The 21,372-nt window shown below is 38.8% G+C and overlaps 1 protein-coding gene across 7 annotated transcripts in view; it reads left to right on the top strand.

Moving 5' to 3' along the window:
* The window catches only part of lama2 (laminin, alpha 2), a 138,586-nt gene that overhangs the window by 29,485 nt on the left and 87,729 nt on the right, over positions 1-21,372 (top strand). For all 7 annotated transcript variants that reach the window (XM_026319504.2, XM_026319503.2, XM_026319501.2 and 4 more), the window contains exons 4-14: positions 1,711-1,762; positions 3,478-3,668; positions 5,554-5,733; positions 6,419-6,508; positions 9,604-9,721; positions 10,826-11,004; positions 11,118-11,208; positions 11,701-11,758; positions 12,699-12,801; positions 12,988-13,128; positions 15,618-15,782. In XM_026319504.2, coding sequence (XP_026175289.1) covers positions 1,711-1,762; positions 3,478-3,668; positions 5,554-5,733; positions 6,419-6,508; positions 9,604-9,721; positions 10,826-11,004; positions 11,118-11,208; positions 11,701-11,758; positions 12,699-12,801; positions 12,988-13,128; positions 15,618-15,782 — 1,368 coding nt within the window. The remainder of the gene's footprint in view (positions 1-1,710; positions 1,763-3,477; positions 3,669-5,553; positions 5,734-6,418; positions 6,509-9,603; positions 9,722-10,825; positions 11,005-11,117; positions 11,209-11,700; positions 11,759-12,698; positions 12,802-12,987; positions 13,129-15,617; positions 15,783-21,372) is intronic.

Genomic DNA, 21,372 nt, shown 5'->3' with positions numbered 1-21,372 from the left:
TTTATCAGGCCAGAGCGATTTTAACACTTTTCCATGTGAATGGCCTGTAAACACCAGCTGTTCAGCAAAACCACTGTCACTGTGTGTCCAAATCATGCTGAGACAAAATGGATTCTTCCGTCCATTTAATTGTAGGCAACCCAACCATGCTGGACACGGGGCTTAAATGGACTGATTGAGCATTAAAATAAACATTTTAAGTGCTCATTTGGCTGTTATGCTCAGATATATGCCAACAGGCATTCTGTGGCATGTCGTGAATATTTCCTGTCAATAAAGTAAGATGGCTGGTGAAAAGTCGTGATACAATAGTTAATAGTGTCATATATGTAGATATATGGAAATTTATAGACTTTATTGAGAGTCTTTAATTTACATCCAGGCCTCTCCTATCTTAACACCTCAGTCTGAAGTAGTATGCAATGTAAAAATAATTGAGTGAGTAGTTTATCCCAGACTTATTCATCACGGCCAAAACAAAGTGCCAATAAAAGATTTCACTATTAGACGATGATTGAGTCACCAGTTTACTTTTTTCTTTTGTCAGGACTTTTTACAGCAGGCAGTTACATACATACTATGTACTCTCCTTGGATGTGAAACCAGTACTCAAAATCAGAAACTTGTATTAACAAGGTCTCAAATGTAACTTAATGAAACTCGGAGACATCCTGCTAGTTTGAGCTCAAAATTTGCCAAACCAGGCTGCAAAAAAAAAAAAAAAAAAAAAAAAAAATCAGTATGGAAAGGAAATCTAGCCAATTAAATTTTATATTGAAAGCTGATAATATGATCCTGTTAATAATGTAAACACACCATAAACCTACATTAAATGTCATGAATGCAGGATAAACATTTATTTAGCAGCAGTAGAATTTCTGGCAGGACATTTATTGGTGTGTTTATTTGTTGATGCTGTGTTGTGAAAAATCCCTTGTCTGATCCACATCTGACACACTGCAACACCCCCCCCCCCCCACACACACACACACACACTGCATTAGTTAGCTCTATTCATCTATGTTTAGCTGTTGGAGCTGCCTAGCTGTCCCATTGCTGTCACCGTATTACAAGCTACTGCTGAGAGTTAGAGCAACATATACACACTGGTGTGAATGCAGGTAACAGTGACTCTTTGTAGGGGGTTTGAATGACTGCTATAAGGTTACCCTGAAATACACTCTCTCACACACACCTGGTAGCTTTTTCCCTATTCTAATTGCCGCAATATGACACTGCTTCCCACATCACGAGAAGAAAGAGATGCTCTCAGAGACTGGATGGGGTGAAAGATTCAGTTGTGAAGAGAGATGGAGAGTCAACATTTGACCTACATTTAGTGTCTGTGATCAAAATGAGAGTCAGTCTAAACAAGCATCATTGTATTTAATTGGAAAAACAGTTAAACACCAATATAACATCAACAATTTTCTACATTCTCCTTACAATCTGAAGATGCACTTAAATTTGATGAAACTAACAACAAAACTGAAACATTTGATTGAGTGATGGCCCAAAATCATAATGGTTCATACAGTAAGTGTCCAAATTCTTAACTAACTGTTCACTAAAGCAGAAACAACGTCTTTTATTCAGGGAGTAGTGAGTGGATAAACACTGGAACAAGTTCAGTTGTTTCTACAGGTACTACTACATTTCAGGTTAAATTGTTGTTCTCACATTCAGTCCTCTTTTTTTCTGTTTTCCCAGGTTTTTCAGATTGCCTATGTGATCATAAAGGCAGCCAACTCACCTCGCCCCGGTAAGTGTTCTGCTTTGTAATTTTTTGTTTAGACAGCCATACACTGTTTTAAGTAGTAGATCATAGAATTAAACAGTAACTATGTGATTAAAGTGCAAGCTGCAGACCATTTAGCCTTTGTATTATGAACAGTTAATTATGACCTTTTTGAGCACACAACCCTTCCACAGAGAATCCACAATTAATTGAGAGATAAGAGTTGTATTCAATAAAATTAATTTCACTATAGTCACATACTGTATAAGGTTTAAAATCCAGCATCCAAAACGTTGACAGTACTAAGAGTTTACTGTCTGCAGCTGTTATTGTTATTCCCCCTACATGGGTGTTTTCCTCCCTCAGTATGCAAAACACTTCCAATAAAACTGGTAGACAGCCATTGGCCTTTGAGGGTTTGACTCAAACTTACAAAAACAGCATTGCTTAGTCGATATATTAATAGGTATCACTGGTGTAAGGGACCAAGCTGCAAGACAAAAGGAGCCACAGACCAAACCAAAGTAACTGAACACACACAAAACAACCTAACAAACTAGACACATAGGGGAGCATATATACTGGCTGGACAGGCCATTTGGAAATGAGGGGGTTACAAAGACAAACCTAACTAACCTAAAAGTAAACACAAATGAACAAAACAATTAGTCAGTTAATTGACTGGTGAATTAACCTCCCCCTTTTTACTCAGAGGTTTGGTTCAGTCACTGGCTTGGGCCTTTCCATATAATCAGGCTCCACCCTCCACATCCTCTTTTTCCATACCAGGAAGGGGAACTCAAACAGGCAACAAATGTGCTTGGGTGCATCAAAGGTTTAACTAAATGTGCGTGCCTTATTTAGAAAGCAGTGTAGTGTTCAAGACTACTAATAAACTAAATGTTAAACCAAACAAATTGACTTTTTTTCTAAACTAAGTGTCTGGAAATGAATACAACTGTGTGTGGCTGTGGATACAGCCATTACAAGTCACAAAAAGAATGAAAAACCTTTAACAAGATGTCACAAAATGTCAGATTAGTGTCTCAGGTCAAGAAGAAAAGTATCACCTGTGAAAATAAGTTGCATCGGCTACACATTAGCCTCAGACAGATATTAAAATGGCTCTGACTTGGTTAGTAGTTCAGAACATCCACCTAATCCACATAGAGGATACAGCAATATAAAAATTAAATAAAACCATGTCTAAAAGTTCAGAGATCTTGATGTTTCAATATTCAGTTCAAGCACATAAAGCTGACAGATTCTCAACATAAGTTAATGTTATAGCTCTGGAAAGCAAACTATATCTGCACCTTTGCAAGTAGCTAATGTATTCCTGATTTTAAAGGAGTTAATAGACCAGGAGCACACTTATATATTGAATGACAGCCTTGAGCTCCCCCTCCTAGCTTTGGCCTTTTTCTATGGCCTGGAAGAACAAGAACTACTTGTAGTATTGGTAGCATTTCATATGTTCTCTGTTTAGTTCCGTCTGCATGTTATTTTTTTGTTAACTCAACTCCCTTCTCCTTATAGTCATTCAGTTCAGTAGCATTGTTTTCTCCAAGTTATTGAGAAATATGGATTTGGATGTTTTGTCAATGTTCTATGTATTTTAAGTAGGTTAACCTTAAGTTGGCCTTTGATGTCCATCATTGTTTTATTGATCTTTTCTCTTGCCCACAAGACTAGTTTGAAGAAATTTGTCATTATCTCTTCAATATTTTTGTCTCCAGGTAACTGGATCTTGCAGCATTCAACAGACGGTGTGAACTTTGAACCCTGGCAGTACTATGCCATTACAGATACAGAGTGCCTGACCCGATTCCACATTATTCCACGCAGAGGACCTCCATCTTACACCAGAGATGATGAAGTTATCTGCACTTCTTTTTATTCAAAGATTCACCCTTTGGAAAATGGAGAGGTAACATGTAGTTTCAGAAGAATGTCAAAAGAATTTAATTAAAATCATCCATAGTCATTGTGCAATACTTTGTTGCAAACACATGAAAGTTGCAGGAATTACAGTACAGGACCCTTGTCCTGAGTCATCTCACTGTCATCAGACTAGCCCAGATATAACAAACCAGATATGTTGAATCCAAAATGTTTGCACAAACTGTCCATTTCCACTTCAAAGATAGAGGTAGGTCAAATGATGTCTGCGATCCACATAAAACTGAGTAAAACAAAGGACAAAGTTAAATATAAAGATATAAAATACACAATAGAAATATATATCAGTCAAGATACATAGTGGAAGATGAAGTGCTACATGTTGGTTTTCAAATTAGACTGAAGCTGATTTTCTAACAATTTCTGCATAAATCTTAACAATATGAAAAGAGGCTTCTGATATACTGAAAACAGATGCACATTAACACACGTGCACACCCTGTTGACTGTTATGTTGCTTTGATCAGATGTGTGTGTGTGGTTGCACCCATTGAGAACAGAGGGGGCAAGTCTGCTATAACTGACATTAATGAAGAGAAAGAGGACTGTAGAACACACATATACACACACCACACAGGCCTCTAATTGTAGATGCCTGTCTGAATATATGCACACATTTACATGGATGCTGGTGTGTACACACCTGCTTGCATATGTGTGAGTTCAGTATGTGTTTGCTTGTGTGTTTGTACTGTACTGTATGTGTCTGTGTCCTGCGGGGGAGCGTTGAACGGGGTGCAAGCTGGGAGATGTCAAGAGCTGCAAGTAACGACAGAGATGTCTGAATGTGTGTATGTATTGTGTGTGTGTGTTGTTGGGGGGTGTCTTTGTGTGTCTTTTGGGTGTGCGTGTGCCTGACAGCTCCCTAGCCGTCTGATCACAGTGAAACCATAATGAGTCGTAGGCGATGTGTCACAGCATTGCACACACATTCACAGTGTCACCCCACCACTAATCACACACATGCGCATACATACACAACCCTCTTCTTCGTTTCTTCCAAGTGTGCAGCTTGCACCCATCAAGTGTTCCCCCTTGACACACACACACACAAAAAACACACACGGTCAGCCCACTCTGTGAGACTTTTTTTTTGCAGATGCCAAATGTTGCTTTTGGCCACATTAGTGAGACAGACAGATGGACAGTCAGCCAGACAGGCAGACAGAACCTCATACTCCTCAGTTTGTGATTGCCTGTTGATTATTGGTTATACAGAATATAATCCATGTATAATCTTCTTCAACATCATTGACAACTTGGTTCCTGTTGCTATAGTCATAAGATATTTTTGTTCAAGTTCCTGTTGGTTAATTGGTTTGATTTAGTTAAATTTTGTGCAAACAAAAAGCATCTTTTTGCTCCTGCAGTACTACTTGCTTTCAACATCCCCAGTAAAGTTTAGTTTTGTTAGTTGCTTCTATATGGTGCAGTGGCAGCACAGTGTTTCCCAAAACAACTTAGGGTCCACATTTGGAATCTGTATGGCAAAAACAGCTGTTAGCACCATGTAGTCCCTGAAATTGTTTTGTTAAATTTCTTGTGCTTTTTTTTTTCTTTTAGATAAGTACATTTTTAAGCAAATGTGACATTTTGAGCATCTCTTTGAGCCTGTGTTAGTACAAACACAGTATACACATACAGTACACCACTCTGGAGACGATTGTTTCCTGTTAAAAAAAGGTTGTTGCTTCTCATCCTCCACCTTCCGATCTGTTTACATTTGTTTTCTTTTTGGCTTCACCAAAGAGGCTTCCCACTCCTTCCACCATCTGCCACTGCAAAGAATAAAATCTCCAAAGTGTTGTGTTTCTGCTACATGTTAGCAGTTATCTGTCTCTTTTTGTGTACAGATCCACACGTCTTTGATCAATGGTCGTCCCAGTGCAGATGACCCCTCGCCAACCCTGCTGAACTTCACCTCTGCCCGTTACATCAGGTTGGTTTTTCAGCGAATCAGAACGCTGAATGCCGACCTTATGACTCTGACACTGCGAGACCCCAAAGATATCGACCCCATTGTGACAAGACGGGTGAGGCTCAACTTTTCTTGGCTTTCATTATTTTCAAAACAATTTACATATCATGGAGGGCAATTATAAAAATTTGAATCTCATCAATGTTGTTTTTTTTTTTATTATAATACATCAAGGATTAAATGTAATGACGTAGAATATCGCAATCATTATTTTATGTACCCACACTAAAACATCCTCAATCATATCTTATAAGATTATGTTACTGGTTATATACAGCAAGAAATGCCTGAAAAACATACCAAGTTACTAACAATTCATATACTTTAACTTCAGATAGATTTCTTTCTAACAAAGTTCCTTTATACAATCCATGGGTGTTACACTATATTATAATAATGGATTCTTACTATTTGTAGTTAAGATTTTATCCTCTTAAGAAAACTTGAAATGATACAAGTGACCCTATTTTGCTGTAACCCTTACAAACCAAAACTGACATTAAACAGAAATCACGGTGATTATAAAGTGTAAAACTGTGTTTAAGTGGTGGTGTTCAACACATCACCTGATGATTAGTTTGAGACATCCTTTGTTAGGTGATTCTTTTTTCAGTTGTAATCTCCACTGAGATAACTGAGCAGGCTCTTGCTCTTATAATGCTTCTTAACCTGCTAATCTGCTCATTAAGGTGTAGTATTGATAACATGTTTGGGCACTTGCACTCTGTCTCTCTGTTCAGTACTACTACTCCATTAAGGACATCTCAGTTGGAGGGATGTGTATCTGTTATGGCCACGCCAAAGCCTGTCCTCTCAACACTGTTACAAAGGTAAAACGCCTTGTTCTCTGTTTGTCTCTCTCAGTCCAGTTAACAATACCATCAAGGTAATGGAGCTCCTCCATGTTACTGAACAGGAGCAAAAAGCACCCTCAGGCACCAGCTTTGTATCTACCACCTTATATCAAACTTTCCGTGCGTGTGTGGCAGGGGCGGTTGTGTCTCAGCCTGTCTGCAGGGGACACAGGTGACACAGTGAAGAGTTGTCTGCTGTATCACTTCAGAGGAGTGTTTGATACCAGACACCTGATCTTTTTCAGTTTCACTATACACACATACACACACACACATTCACACATCGAGTTTTGTGCCCTTTACATGTCCTGGGGCTGAACCACGAAGACCAACTCAGATGTAGCACTGGTGTCTGGTCCCTTGGTGATGATGTCATTGACAATAAGTGATGTCACTGATGTGTAAAGAGCTTTGTCTTTTCTGTTGTCTCCATGTCTAAAGGCCATGTTCAGGAGGTATTTTACAGACTGAAAAAGTAATCCGAAGGAACTTGACCATGTCATATCTGGCTGGCATGCTGCACCTTCGTTTTGGTGGTGTTTTTTTATGCAGTCACATAGAAATTCAATGTTTTTTATATTCCTGCAGTTTTACAGGGCACATAGGCTTCTTTATATTACCTTTCTTTACATTACAATACTAGTAAAGGTTGAGGGTTATTGTTTTAAAACAATATTCTGGGTTGGCTTGATCACATGCTCTAACATCCATGAAAATATTTCATACATGAACAAAGTGGAGTTTTTCATTCAAGACTAAACATTTATATTGATTTACAATGCAAAAATAAAGAGACACGTCTGCTGTTCATATGTAATATATATAAAGATATGTATATAGTAAAATTGTGTTGGCTCCTGCAAATATATAGAAAAAATCTTTTAAATTAAATTGGTTGCATGGTTTTGGGACATAAATATAAAACAGTGAATGGTTAAAGTAGGTTCAGTACATTAATGCTTTTTCTACTTATAATTATGTTTTTATACATACTTTTCTGTAATTAGCCATATAGTTTAACCCATCAGACCTAAATATGACTCATTCATGTAATACTTAATTTACATGGGATTTTGTTGAGATTACGTTTAGCCCTCTGTTCCCACAATTCATTTAACTTCTTGCTTTGATACAGTTTTTCCATCCACGCTGAGCAGATGTTCAGAAAGCTGGAAAGGTGAAGACCTATGAGATGATTTGTTGATGATTGTCTATACAACATTTGTTCAGATGCATGCTCAGCACAAAGGCAGCCTGAAGTCTGAGTTGTAGCATTGTGTCTCAGATAAAAGAGGCAAATTCACTCATGCCAACAAATCCGAACTTGGCTCTTACTGCACTATTGTGCTGCTCTCCTCAGTTAAATCTGGCACACTCTTCACATCAGCCAATTTACAGAAAGTCCTAAATTGAATTACTGAACCTTGAAGCTGGCAAGTTTCCTGCAACATTCTGCTTTGACTGTGTTTAATTTTGAATTTATTTCCCTCTTGGGAGCGTAATAGTGAACCCATTTGCTACTGACTGACAATCTGGAAAGTGGATCTCGTTCTGTTATTGCACTTGGCTCTACAATGAATACATTGTTGTCTGATAGACTTTCAATAGGTCATGTATATTGTTTTGCAACCCACCGGTTTTGCATTCAAGTAAAAATGGAGGGTGCCAAAACAGTGATACAATCCACTTTTTTACTGTTGGAATGTAGTACAGTGTCCTCACACCAGCTGAAAGTCTGCTGTACGATAAATCTCTCAACACTTTTGTGCTGCACGAAAACACCCAGAGAATGGTTTGGGTGATGGTCACAGGCAAATGTTCTCTTCTTATTCTTCGTGACCGATTCTTCTCAGGTTTAGTGTTTTGCTCATGTCCTTGCCTCTACTCGTAGCATGAGGCAGTTCAGTTACTCTAAAATGGCACATCCATGTATGCAGTTGCAAGAAGGTTTGCTGTGTCTCCCAGCACAGTCTCAAGAGTGTGAAGGAGACCAGCCATTATACCAAGAGAGCTGGACAGGTCCCTAGAAGGGGAACAATCCAGCAGCAGGACCAGTATCTGCTCCTTTGTGCAAGGAAGAACAGGAGCTCTACAAAATGACCTCCAGCAGGTGTACAGGTTTCTTACCAAACCATCCTATCTGTGCTCACAGGCCAGCACCATACAACTCAAATGGCACTCGCCAAGAATTGGCAGGTCCATCAGTGGTGCCCTATTCTCTTCACAATGAAACCAGGTTCATATCAAGCAGGACAGGTTTGGTGGTAGATCAGTGATGGTCTGGGGAGGCATATATTTGGTCAGCCGCACAGACGTCCATGTCATGTCCAACAGTACCCTGTCTGCTACGAGGTACCGGGATGAAATCCTCAGTGACTGTCAGACCTTACACTAGTTCAGCAGACCCTGGCTTCCTCCTGGTGCAGGACAATGCCCAACCTCAGTGTGCAGGCAGTTCTCAGGTGGTGAAGGCAATAACTGGCCCCCCCGTTCCCCTGACCTAAATCTATTTGATTTGATTTGATTTTGAATACAGCCCTTCATGGGTTCATGATTTTGGGTTGCATTGGCTTTGTCAATTTGTTATAATCAAGTCATCCATGTACATGAGTAAAGCTTTTCAACTTCGATAATTTGTTCACAAGGGTCTAATGTGTTGTTTTCTTTTGAGGAGTATATTTCAACTTGGTGATAAGTTGCTCTCTACTATTAAGGGCTGTGGTACTATATTTAGGAGCTTGGCCAACTGCGCTTTTTCCTGTAATTCAGAAAACTAGAATGTTTATAAGAATGCATTACAAACTTCCAAATGCATGTGCGATTGATTTGTGTCAAGCCAACCCTGACATTTATGTTTTCACAGCAATTCAACAGATTATGGAGAAAAAGGGCTAGACTGGAATTCTACAGTCATAGAGAACACTTTTTTTTGATGAGACAGAAATCAGTTTCCAGCTACAGAAAAATCCATTTATAGTTGCTCATATTTGTTTAATTTACAAAACTGTCGAGCTATCCATTAATGTGCAATTTTTTTGTATTTGTATGTGAATGTACGTTTGCACATGTAGAAGTTCAGCTGTGAATGTGAACACAACACTTGCGGGGAGAGCTGTGATCATTGTTGCCCTGGTTACCACCAGCAGCCCTGGATGGCAGGAACCTTCCTCACTCGACATGTTTGTGAGAGTAAGAAAAACAAATTACATGCTTAAATTAAACACAAACATAGTTACACATAAGCAAACACCAGTTAATCCACAACACAAAAGTCATACTTAGCAGAATACTATGTTTCCTGTTTCCAGAATTCTTTTGGCACTGTAGGAGCCTATGTTTATTTGTGATGTAACATGCGCACGCACACACACAACACTTTTACATTAACATCTATTACATACAGCACCATGACATCTATGCACAAAGGCTTTACAGAATTAAAATGTGATGCAAATACTAAAAAATACTTTCCTGCAGGCCAATCAAGATCAGCAAAGACAGTAGAAAGCCGTAAAAAGTCACCTTTGCATCTGGTAATATTCATCATCTATGTAGCAGCAGAGTGATGAGGCTGGAGGCTTCCACCTGTCATCATAAAACTAGGGTTTGAACATATAACCTTAAAGGCTTATAGTTTTAAGAGGCTCTATAGTTTTAGTGACCTGATAACTGCTTTTTCTGCCTTGACATTGACACAGCACGACACATTAAAGATCCTTACTGGCACAATAGTTAAAACAGTCAGTCATGATGCAGCCCTTTCAGGACAGAACATGAGTGCCCCAGCACAACACAAACCCCTTGTTGCATATCAAGGGATGTGCCAGTGTCAACGTTTCCTCTTTCTTGTTGAGAACAGAGCTATGAATGCTGGTTTGACAAACAAAAACAAAAAAAGACCCTCATGGCCTTTAGTTGCAACTGTGAGTAATCACAAAGGGTCAAACCTAAGTTTCTATTTAAAATTTCGAAGCACACCTCTTTCCTCTTATTTGTAAAATGTAGATGTTGAGCTCAGTGAGTCAGAAATATTTTCCCAACTAACTACCATAGCAAAAAAAAAAAAAAAAAAAAAGCTAAATGAAGGAAATACCATCTTTTCTCTCTGGAACCCTGGAGATAACACTGTGAACCTAAGGTACTGTCTTCAAAAGAGTACTGCATGTTTTTCTACATTCTGCTATGCAAACAGTAAATGGATTATAAAATTGGTCCTCTTTGCTCAGTATTTGAATTGAGAAATCCTATATATACACTGCTGCAGGGTCATCTTTTTATGTATTTTGTTTTTAGAGTGTAACTGCCATGGCAAGGCAGAGGAGTGCTACTTCAATCACACAGTAGCAGACTTATCACTCAGCCTGGACATCCATGGCAAATACAGAGGGGGAGGAGTTTGTATCGGTTGCCGTGAGAACACAGCTGGCATCAACTGTCAGAGCTGCATTGCTGGCTACTACAGACGACGTGAGGTATATATGTTCATCCTATTCAAACTTCATCATGATTCCTGAGTTTCCCTTTAGGGATCAATAAAGTTTATCTTAAGTAAATGTTAACTGTGTCAAAATGTTCTCCTGGCCAGGTGAGCGCTGAGGAAGAGAACCCCTGTATCCCGTGTTCATGTGACCCACATGGTTCTGTCAGCCAATCATGCGTTGCAGATTCAAGCCAGGGTACGTCTAGTATGCACATATGCGTTATTTTTTTTTAATTCTTTCTGTCTGTCCTTATGTCTGAGTCTTTTCCTTTCTGGATATCACTTATGTCTTCAACCATAAAAAAATCAGTCACTCAGTAGATATATACAGAATCTTGGGTGCAAACACATTTGAATATGTGTATGCAGGTTTCTCATTTTAATTTGTTTTAAAGTGGTACTTTGCTAAATCCAGCATTTCATCAATTCAGTCCAGAAGGATTGTATTGGATTAGTCAAGTTCAGCAGCATGCACATAGGCTTCTGTTCTTAAAATTGTCTTGGAACAGAACAAAACAACTATTTATATTAGAGATAGTTTTTCTCCTCTGTGTTTTTAATGTTCTTAGGTGTAGAAAATTGAGCTGTTTTAGGTGCAGCCACAAAAGATAACTACTCTGCTTTACTTATACTGTTTTTTCTTTTTTTTAATGTGCATGTGTGTCTGTGTGCTCTGTTTGATTGACAGCCCAGCCAGCAGGGTCATGTTGGTGTAAGAAGGGTTATGGGGGTCTACGTTGTGACAGGTGAGAGACATGCAGACATACAAAAAGAGACACATTGTGACAGGTGAGCAGAACCTTTCAGGTGTTATCGGTTCCAATTAATGTCTGGAAATTGCTAGAAGGTTTTCATTAAAACCTTTAATTGTATTAATTATGACATTTTATGGCATTTTATTTTGTAACTCTACATTTGTGAAGAGCTTACTGAATAAATGATACATGCAAGACATACTGTTTAGTTTACTGGTGCAGGACAGATTTGCAATCTTTCCTGTTCTTCTGCAACTTGAGTATCTATTTTAATAACATCTTTAACGAGTTTTAGTTTCCAAAAGACCTGAACAATCCCTGAGATCTAGAAGTATTTTGATTTCAAATATGAGGTAAAAATCAGAACCTTTGAATCAATCGATCAATGAAGAAATACCTACAGGAAAGGGTTTCAATCTAACCTGTAAGTCTGTTGACAGGGTTCTTCGTCTTAATTTGTTGATCACCCGTTATCAGTTTGTTTTATTTCTATCATCACTTGTTTTTTCTTCTTTCCCACTGCAATGACAATTTTCCTGTGAATGTCATTCAGATTTAATGTAATCTAATCTAAAAGCTGATACAACTTTTCCATTCTTTTTAATGGCTGTTCTCAGATCAGACCAGCATTAAAAGCACTATCTTTAAGATCACTTCTTAAAATGCTCTTTAATAGACTTGTTTCAGCTCACTTTGTTTGTTAATTAGAAAGTTTCTTCCATTTATATTTGCTCTGAGATTGTACATGCACCTCATCCATGTACCAAGGTTAGCTGTTTGCTGCAAAGTAAAGGTACAGTGTCCAATTCAGACAGTTTGACTAAGTTGCACTCAATGGCTGAAAGAGCTAACCCTCTGACATTCTGGTTTTGGAGCAGACTAATACTCACACCAATGATATGCATTATTTCTATTAAACTCTTATTTCCAGGTGTGCTGTTGGTTACATGGGCTACCCATCCTGTCAGCGCTGTAAATGCAGTGTGGAAGGAAGCGCCAATGCTGACCCATGTATAACACCGTGCGTGTGCAAGGTACACAAGCACTTGCACACAAAAATGACAAGCACTCTGAGTTAACCTTTCTAGCCATGTCATCATCTTTACCACATTACCACTGCAATAACATGCCTTGTGCTCATAATATCAGTCTGAGGGCAGACCATAAACTTTGCAGCATCTTCCTTCTTCTCCCTGTTTCTTTCTCTTTCTCTCATGCAGGAAAATGTTGAGGGAGAAAACTGCGACCGCTGTAAACTGGGCTTCTACAATCTCCAACTTGACAATTGGCGTGGATGCGAAAAGTGCTTCTGTATGGGTGTTTCCAGTCTGTGTTCTGCCTCCATCTGGACCTATCAGAATGTAAGCAACTTCACATACACACCACTTCTCTGCCAGGCAACCACAGTCTGCTAAACATTGCCACAAAGTTTTGTGGTGTATTTACCCTGATGGCCTTGTTATACACATACTGTGTATGTTCTGGTTTTCAAGCTGGTAGCAGCCTGAAAATCAATAGCAAACTGCTCTTCCCATCCAATCCTCTACCTGCTCCATTACACCCATCCCAGCCCTGCACATACATCCTCACCATGTATACTCCCGGCCAATGTTGGAATCAGGACCTTGCTAGCATGTCAATCAACTATAGCAAGACTTCCAGCAGCAAATATTAGCTTGTAGTCTTTGTGCGAAAGCAGTAGTGACCTCTTATCCAATGAGTCTAGATCACTGGAGCCTTATTTTACATCATAATATCATCAAATAGCAATAAACACATTATGTTTTCATATATCTGCCTTACATACACTCTTATGCAAAGTGCAAAATCAGCTTCTTCACACTGAGATATGATTTAGTGCTTACACAAAAATGTTAAAAAGGATTACATAAGCTACAACAGGGAAAAGAATCGTTTTTCAAATGATGGGAAAACTGATTTTCCTGAACCAATATTTTGGTAAGTTCCTTAGTTCTTAGTGAGAATGCTTTTGACACAATGTGCGTTATGATGAGATGATGAGGTGATTTTAGAAGGGCAAATGTTTGAGAAATTTGATGAAATGGAGTCTGTTATATCAATGTGCAAAAGTGAGTTGCAGTAGGATATTAAGGGTTAAAACAACTACAACTACATGTTATCAAGTACATGAGAGGGAATGTGGATGGAGCCCAGTGGAGGTTAGAGCAAGGGAGAAGAGAGAAAATAAGGAGTAAATAGGGGAGACAAGAAGAAAGACAACAAGACTGGAAAGCAGAGGGTGAAAGCAAGACAAGAGGCAAGAAGAGGGATAGAGGTGAAAAGTGGAAAACAGTTTTTGACTGACAGCTGGGGTGGGAACGGAGGGGAGAGGAGATGCTGACAGAATGACAGCTCTGATTTAGACACTGATTGTGTGTGTGTGTGTGTGTGTGTGTGTGTGTGTGTGCGTGTGTGTGTGCGTGTGTGTGTGTGTGTACACACCTAGTATTACTCACACTGTGGGAGAAAATCTGTTTACACACACTTCACAAGGCTTGGCCTTCCTCAGTGACACCAGATGGGCTCCACCATGTAAATAACTGAATTTTACATGACAACTTGGTTTAGTGTTATACTAGTATTGGTTATGATTAAGGTTATGGTAAGTCTTCTGGAAATGAATGTAAGTAAATATAAAGTCTCCATGGTGTGTGCGTGTGTGTGTGTGTGTGTGTGTGTGTGTGTGTGTGTGTGCGTGTGTGTGTGTGTAGAAGAAAGATAGCCAGACACACATTTGTTGTTGCAATTATAACCTGACCTTGGCTTCCCCTTTTGAACGTACACACGTTCAAAAGATACACACACACTATCAGTGTCTAAATCAGAGCTGTCATCCTGTCAGCATCTCCTCTCTCCTTTCCCACTCCAGCTGCACACTAAAAACATATTATGTTGTATGGACCAAGGGCCTAAAGATGGAGATTGATCTATACTGGAAAAATCAATAACATTCACTTGAGTTAGAAAACATTGACCAATCAAGTTCTTAAATGTTTTAATCTAATAAAATGTTACTACTACCAGACACCTACTGGCCTGGGGATCATTTATTGTTTGAATGTTTACACAATTATTTGGCAGGAAACAGGACCTGCTCCTGATGGTGCTACCCAATGCATTCAAACAGCATTGCAGGATTCAGTCGGGAGTGCACTAAACCCCTGAAGGGCTACGTGGACCAGAGCCCAGTCATCAATGATATACTGGACATACAATGTGCAAGAATTAGATGCCACTTTGGTTCCAGAACAGGAAGAGTTTAGGTGGTGCACAGACAAGTAATTGGGAGTCAGGCAAAAGCAAAGTATAACCTCAGCTGGTCATCACTGTATGAATGAAGCAAATCAGATGATGAAGTCCATTTACATTAAGCATGGCCGGTGACTTGCTTTAACATGTTTGCTGTCAGCAGTTATTGATCTGCTGACAGTGAGCACAACTTGAGCACTTGGGTAGAAATACTTGACTTTATTGCTCCAAACGTGCTTTTCACTCCAAAAGACTCATATAAATGATATTCTTGATTACTGTCCTTTAGCATTCTACAGTTCTCTCTACAGTTTTCCTATTCGTAGCAATATCTGAACATTGCACTAACTTTTTGTTAAAACCTGCACTTAACTACAGAATGAATGATTCCATCTCCCTTCATAGAATGGCCAAAGCTTTGTCCAATTTTCTTACCCTGCACAATTTCTGGATGTTGAAAAAGCACTTAAATTTCTTGTCATTTGAAATTAGACGTAGTGAACTATAATCTGGATCTGTTAATATCAGCCTCCTTATACGATTAATTTGTCATTCTTCTTCCTGATTGATGATTTTGTAGGAGTCCACACTAACAGGCTGGCACCTGATTGGAGATACAGGAGGGAGAGTGTGGTCTGTTCACAGACAGATGCCTCCATATCCGAGTGTCCGACACTCGGACGTAGTGACTGATCTTGGCTCTGCTTACTACTGGAATGCACCTGGACTGTACCTGGGAAACAAGGTTAGATGCAGAGACACACAAACACACAATTTTTGTACTGCTCTTTACATCATAATACCACTTTCCTCGAAAGATAAAGAAATAGAATAAAAGCGAATAGTAAAAATAACAATAATGTTATAAAATATAATGCCAAACAGTGCAGTGGTTTAAAAAAATTCCAGAGTTGAATATCATCTCATTAACTCAGTCTAACCAAAACATTTACATTATTATTTTCTGAAACATAGTGTTTTGGGGGACTTTGTTCTGGATTGTATTAACTTAGTTGTTTTATTGTTTCCATTCTCTGTACATGTGAAATATGTGTCACTGTCATCGTGTAGCAAACAAGGTTTAAAATATACTGTCTGTAATGAAATGACACTGTAAGAATTTTCAGTACTTTGCAGTATAATAAGATTGTGAAATTTTGGCTGAGGTGGTAATAAAATCTTTTGCTGTTTTTTATTATTACTGTGTATCAAATATCAGACTGCTCAGAAACAGATTAGTAGCGCAGTTGTGCTCAGTTTTTTACGTGTTGTTTGATTATAACAAAGCTGACCCAACTCAATGATGAGCTGCAGCCTAATGCATGACCTCATTGTCCATTAGTCCTTTCACTGTAGAGTTAATGCTAAGTGTCTGCATTACATCGTTTTCTAATAAAACACCGATTGGAAAATGAGGCTACATCATTAGGACATGTTTAAATATGTAAACAGATCCAATTTATTGTGTAAAAATCTGTCATCTTAATATTGTATATGTCTGGTGAGAACATATCCTACCAGGATGTTCACCTCTTTCCCAGTCCTTGTTTTCTGGATCAGCTACTGCTAATATCGACTGTTTAAATTTACACTGCAGTTTTCTGTTGCTATGATTAGACTTTATCACTCCAGCTGGAAAATAGCTGCAGTCTATGTTTCTGAAGTCAAGTTGTTGCCCTGCTACAACAACAGACTGACTGTGATGTTTGTCTGGATGTCATGGCTTAGAGGAATATACCACTGAATTTCATTACTTTGCATCCTGCGGGCTTGGCTTGTCATCTCACTTCTTTGTCTGAACCGTTATCCCTCCCTCTAACCATCCCTCCATCCCTGCTCCTTTTCATTGGTTTGCTCCTCCAACTCTCACTCCGTCTCTCCAGGACTCCCATTTTTCACCTCCCTGTTCCTAAATCATCTCCCTCTACTTCCCCCAAGCTCTCCTTGCTCTCTCTTTCTGTATCTCTCTCTCGCTTTGTGTCTCTCAGGGTAAACAGTGTTTCGCCTGTTGAACTCGATAATCAACTGTTTTTCTTTTAGTGCATGCACAAACACACGCTGACACACATGTGCACACACAAACACAAGAACACATTCTTATTCAAACACATTCTCACACACTCCCAGACCTATATAAGTCAGATAATGATGTGTTTTGGAGGCATTAGGGACAGTGGAGCAGAACCAAATGCCTCCAAACATGGGAAACAAACAAATTGCCACTGTGTATGTTTGTGTGTGTGTGTGTGTGCCTGTGTGTGTCAGGGACAGTGTGTGGGTACTGTATGAAAAAGTGATTCTTCGCATCAATCTATGATCGTGTTACAGAGATGGATGCTATGTGACTTGATTATATGATTAGTTTACACACACACACTGTGTTCTGTCATGTTAGTGTATATCTTTGGAAGTGACAGGTTGTGTGTGTAATGACAAGCCAGCAGTGGATTTATGAGTATAAATGTGTGTGTGATTCTGTTCTTAATTGTCATGCATGACCTCCTGTATCATTAATGCCAGTGATGCTCATTGGTCTGTTAGGTTGCTCTGTGGATGCTTATTGGTCCAGAAGCGTGTTCCACTGATGCTCGTTGGGCATTTTCACGCCTGCTTAGGTCCGGAGGCAGCTCATTCTCATTTATTTTGTGGTCAGGGGTAGATAAGTGGGATTCAGGATTAAGAGCAAAATATAAATTGATGATGCACATATGAGAGTGTAGCATCATTTTGATGAAGATCTCTGGAGATGTAAAATCAGCCTTTTGAGAAGGTTTTGTTGACACTTTTACTTTAAGACTTACATTTTAGGAAGAGGCAGAGACTTTTGAGTGTATTTAACCTGTAAGTGTACTATGTAAAACTTCTCTAATGAGTGCAAACAACAACTTTACTGTTTTGACTCAGACTCACTACTTGTCCCTACCTTGTCTACAGCAGCAGTAAGCAGCTGTTTTCTGCCACTAAACCTCTAATAAACCTATTGTACACTACCTGCCCGGCACCAAACTGCAAACTGACACAATCAGCAACCAACTGGGAAAATAGTGGACTATTTAGCAGCTAAGGAACCAGATATTTCTCCCTTCTTTTAAGGTCTACTGTGAGTTATGTTTCAGAAAACCTTTCAGACCAACTAGAGTACTGGTGTAAGAAAAACAGTGGTGGCTTTGCCTATTTTGAAAAAATTAAAGGCAAAGGCAAATTTATTTGTATAGCACCTTTCATACACTACACAATTCAAAGTGCTTTACAAGGCATATAATTACATTAAAAGCATTGAAAAGAGCATTTAAAAATAGACATTTAACATAAAATAAATTTAAATCAAGTAAAGTCAATTCAAATAAAACATAAAAGCACATTAAGAAAACAAGGATGAACAATTATTCGAAGGCAGCAGTAAACAACAGAGTTTTCAGTCCTGATTTGAATGAGCTGACAGTTTGAGCAGACATCAGGTGTTCAGGAACTTTGTTCCACAAGTGAGGAGCATAGTGACTGAATGCTGCTTCACTTTGTTTGGTTCTGGTTCTGGGAACACACAGTGGACCTGTCCAAGATGACCTGAGGGGTCTGGAAACCTCATAGGGAACCAATATATCTTGGATATATTTTGGTCCACAACCATTTAGTGCTTTATAAACTAGCAATAAGATTTTAAAATCTATCCTTTGACTAACAGGAAGCCAGTGTAGTGATCTAAGAACTGGTGTGATATGGTCCAGTTTCTTGGTGTTTGTAAGGACTCTGGCAGCAGCATTCTGGATTAGCTGCAGCTGCCTGATTGATTTTTTGCTAAGACCTGTGAACAAGCCATTACAATAATCTAACCTACTGAAAATAAATGCGTGAACAAGTTTTTCTGCATCTTGTTTAGACAGAAAACCTTTTATTCTAGCAATTTTTTTCAGGTGGTAATAGGAAGATTTAGTGATGGATTTTATGTGGTTGTTAAAATTCAGGTCTGAGTCAATGATTACACCAAGGTTTCTGGCTTGATTTGTAGCTTTCAATGACATGGAGTCAAGGTGAGCAATGACCTTTGACCTTTCATTTTTGGGGCCAAAAACAATCACTTCTGTCTTGTCTGTATTGAGCTGGAGAAAATTCTGGCGCATCCATTCTTTGACTTGATTAATACACTCACATAATGAAATTAGAGGACTATAATCATGAGATGATACTGATATATAAAGTTGGGTGTCATCTGCATAGGTATGGTAGTCAATGTTGTGGTATTCCATAATCTGAGCAAGGGGCAGCATGTAGATATTGAATAAGAGAGGACCAAGAATAGACCCCTGAGGAACCCCACATTTCATTTTTGTTCACTCAGACTCATAGTTACCAAGTAAGACAAAATAGTCTTTATTAAGCAATAAACAGCTCAGAATTACTTGGTAAAGAAGATTGCCATATTTCTGATGGCCTTCAAAAGCTCTCAAATCCTAACCTTCTATCCAGCATCTAACTGTATTTACTAAAAGATTCACAGTCTAGACAGAGGAAAGTTTGCAGAAGAAGAAAAAAGATAGACAGATATGAACAGAAAAAGAGTGGATGCTGGGAGATTGAAGTAGGGAGATAAAGGAATGATGGATGAACATGGAGAGAGGAGAAGCATCCTTTGCTGACAGCTGATGAAACAAAGCTTAAAATATGCTGAAACTTAAGAAAACACACAACTCAGCCTGTGTTGAATTTCATCTCAACCCTATCTCTGTCTCTACCTTATCCAGTTTTATGTAACCATTTTTCATCTTCTTGTCTTCCTTGTCCTCTATACTGTCCTAAGAGAAATAATATACAGTAATAAACATTTAAGAAGAAAAGCTGCTACAGGTGCAAACTTGGGACGGAATGATAGTTTAGAAAAAGGCTCTGATTTCACCCTGACTATAGATATTGACACCTTAAAATTGTGATGAATGAAAACTGTCTTACATGTTTGTAAAACTGTTTTGTGGAAGAACAATCCTTTTTGCAAAAGGAAACAAAGGAAAGCCTTTACCAAGCTGCTGACCTGTCACTTAAGAGAGAAAAATCTGCGTAGAATAGTTTGTATATAATGCCACTTTTAATCTGATCTTGATTGGATGAGATGGAGTCTCTCTCCTATTTCCTCACTTAGTTCTTTCCATTACTATTCTTTATTTTATCTCCATGGCTGAAAACATGCCTTTACATCAATCACAGTAGATTTGTTCCTGTTTTTATCAACCTAGTTATTGGTTGGTGTCATATTCATTTGTGTTCCTAGAAAGTGTGTGCAGAGAACTACTCATAATGAGTATTCCATTTATAGCAAAGAGCTGATCAGTCAAGCTTCATGGCATAAAGCTTACACTGCACTGTAGAGTAATCAGTTTGATTTCCTGACAGCCTTACTGAGGGTTGTTACATATTTACGTGTTCATTTAATTATCACAGAAATAGCAGGCTGTTGCTAGTTAATGCTAAGGCTACAGTGCCTACAATAGCATGCGCAAGTCTGATCATAGCCCCCAGAGATGAATTGGCACTGAATATATTCAGTATATGAACTCATCATGCCGTTGCTTGTTAATGGGGGTCTGATCCAAAGGATGGTGCTGGACTTGACTTTCCAGAGTCAGCAAGCCATGAGAGTGCAGGAAAATAATTGATTGGCTCTGAGGAGCTGAAAGCAAATGAGTGAGCTGCTCTTAGTCGTCTTTCTAGGTGAGATGTGCATACTGACTTAAATTACATATAACCTTCTCTTCTCTGCTCCCAACAGTAATAAAGTCATAGTCCTGAACACACTACCTCAAAATTCAAGTTTTTTTAAGTGGCATGGATTAGTGTACCTGTAAGACACATGGACACTATACTGGGCAAAACTAAAGTACGTTATGACCTTTATCAAACATTATCATTATCAGACTGCATTATTGAACAATGCCCCCGCCAATTCTGTGAGCTATTTCCAACAGAAATCCTGGATGTAACCACCCTATGGACACAGTATCCTTCTACACCAGGCAAAAGTCTGCATGCACAGTTTGTCTCAAGGATATTGTACCCATCTCCCACCAACAGACATGATGTAGCATAACTTACAAAGGAACAACAGGCAAAACAAACAGTGCTTGGAATTGTTCCCAGTGCTAATACTGACAGACTGGATTTTTGGTTTTGCTGCTTTTTTGACAAGGACTCTTTCTCTTTCCCAGCATATATCACTCACACACACACACAGTGAAGTCAGTTTTGTTGTATGTTGTTCAGCATTCCACTCACTATTGGTCCATCTGGAACCAATATAAGCCAACTGCTAAGAACAACAGTGGTCTGTACATGTGTACGTGTGTGTG

Source organism: Mastacembelus armatus, chromosome 24 (assembly GCF_900324485.2).
Source record: "Mastacembelus armatus chromosome 24, fMasArm1.2, whole genome shotgun sequence".
Classification (NCBI taxonomy): domain Eukaryota; kingdom Metazoa; phylum Chordata; class Actinopteri; order Synbranchiformes; family Mastacembelidae; genus Mastacembelus; species Mastacembelus armatus.
Note: the sequence above shows the minus strand (reverse complement) of the source record. Positions and strands in the feature narration are given on the sequence as shown.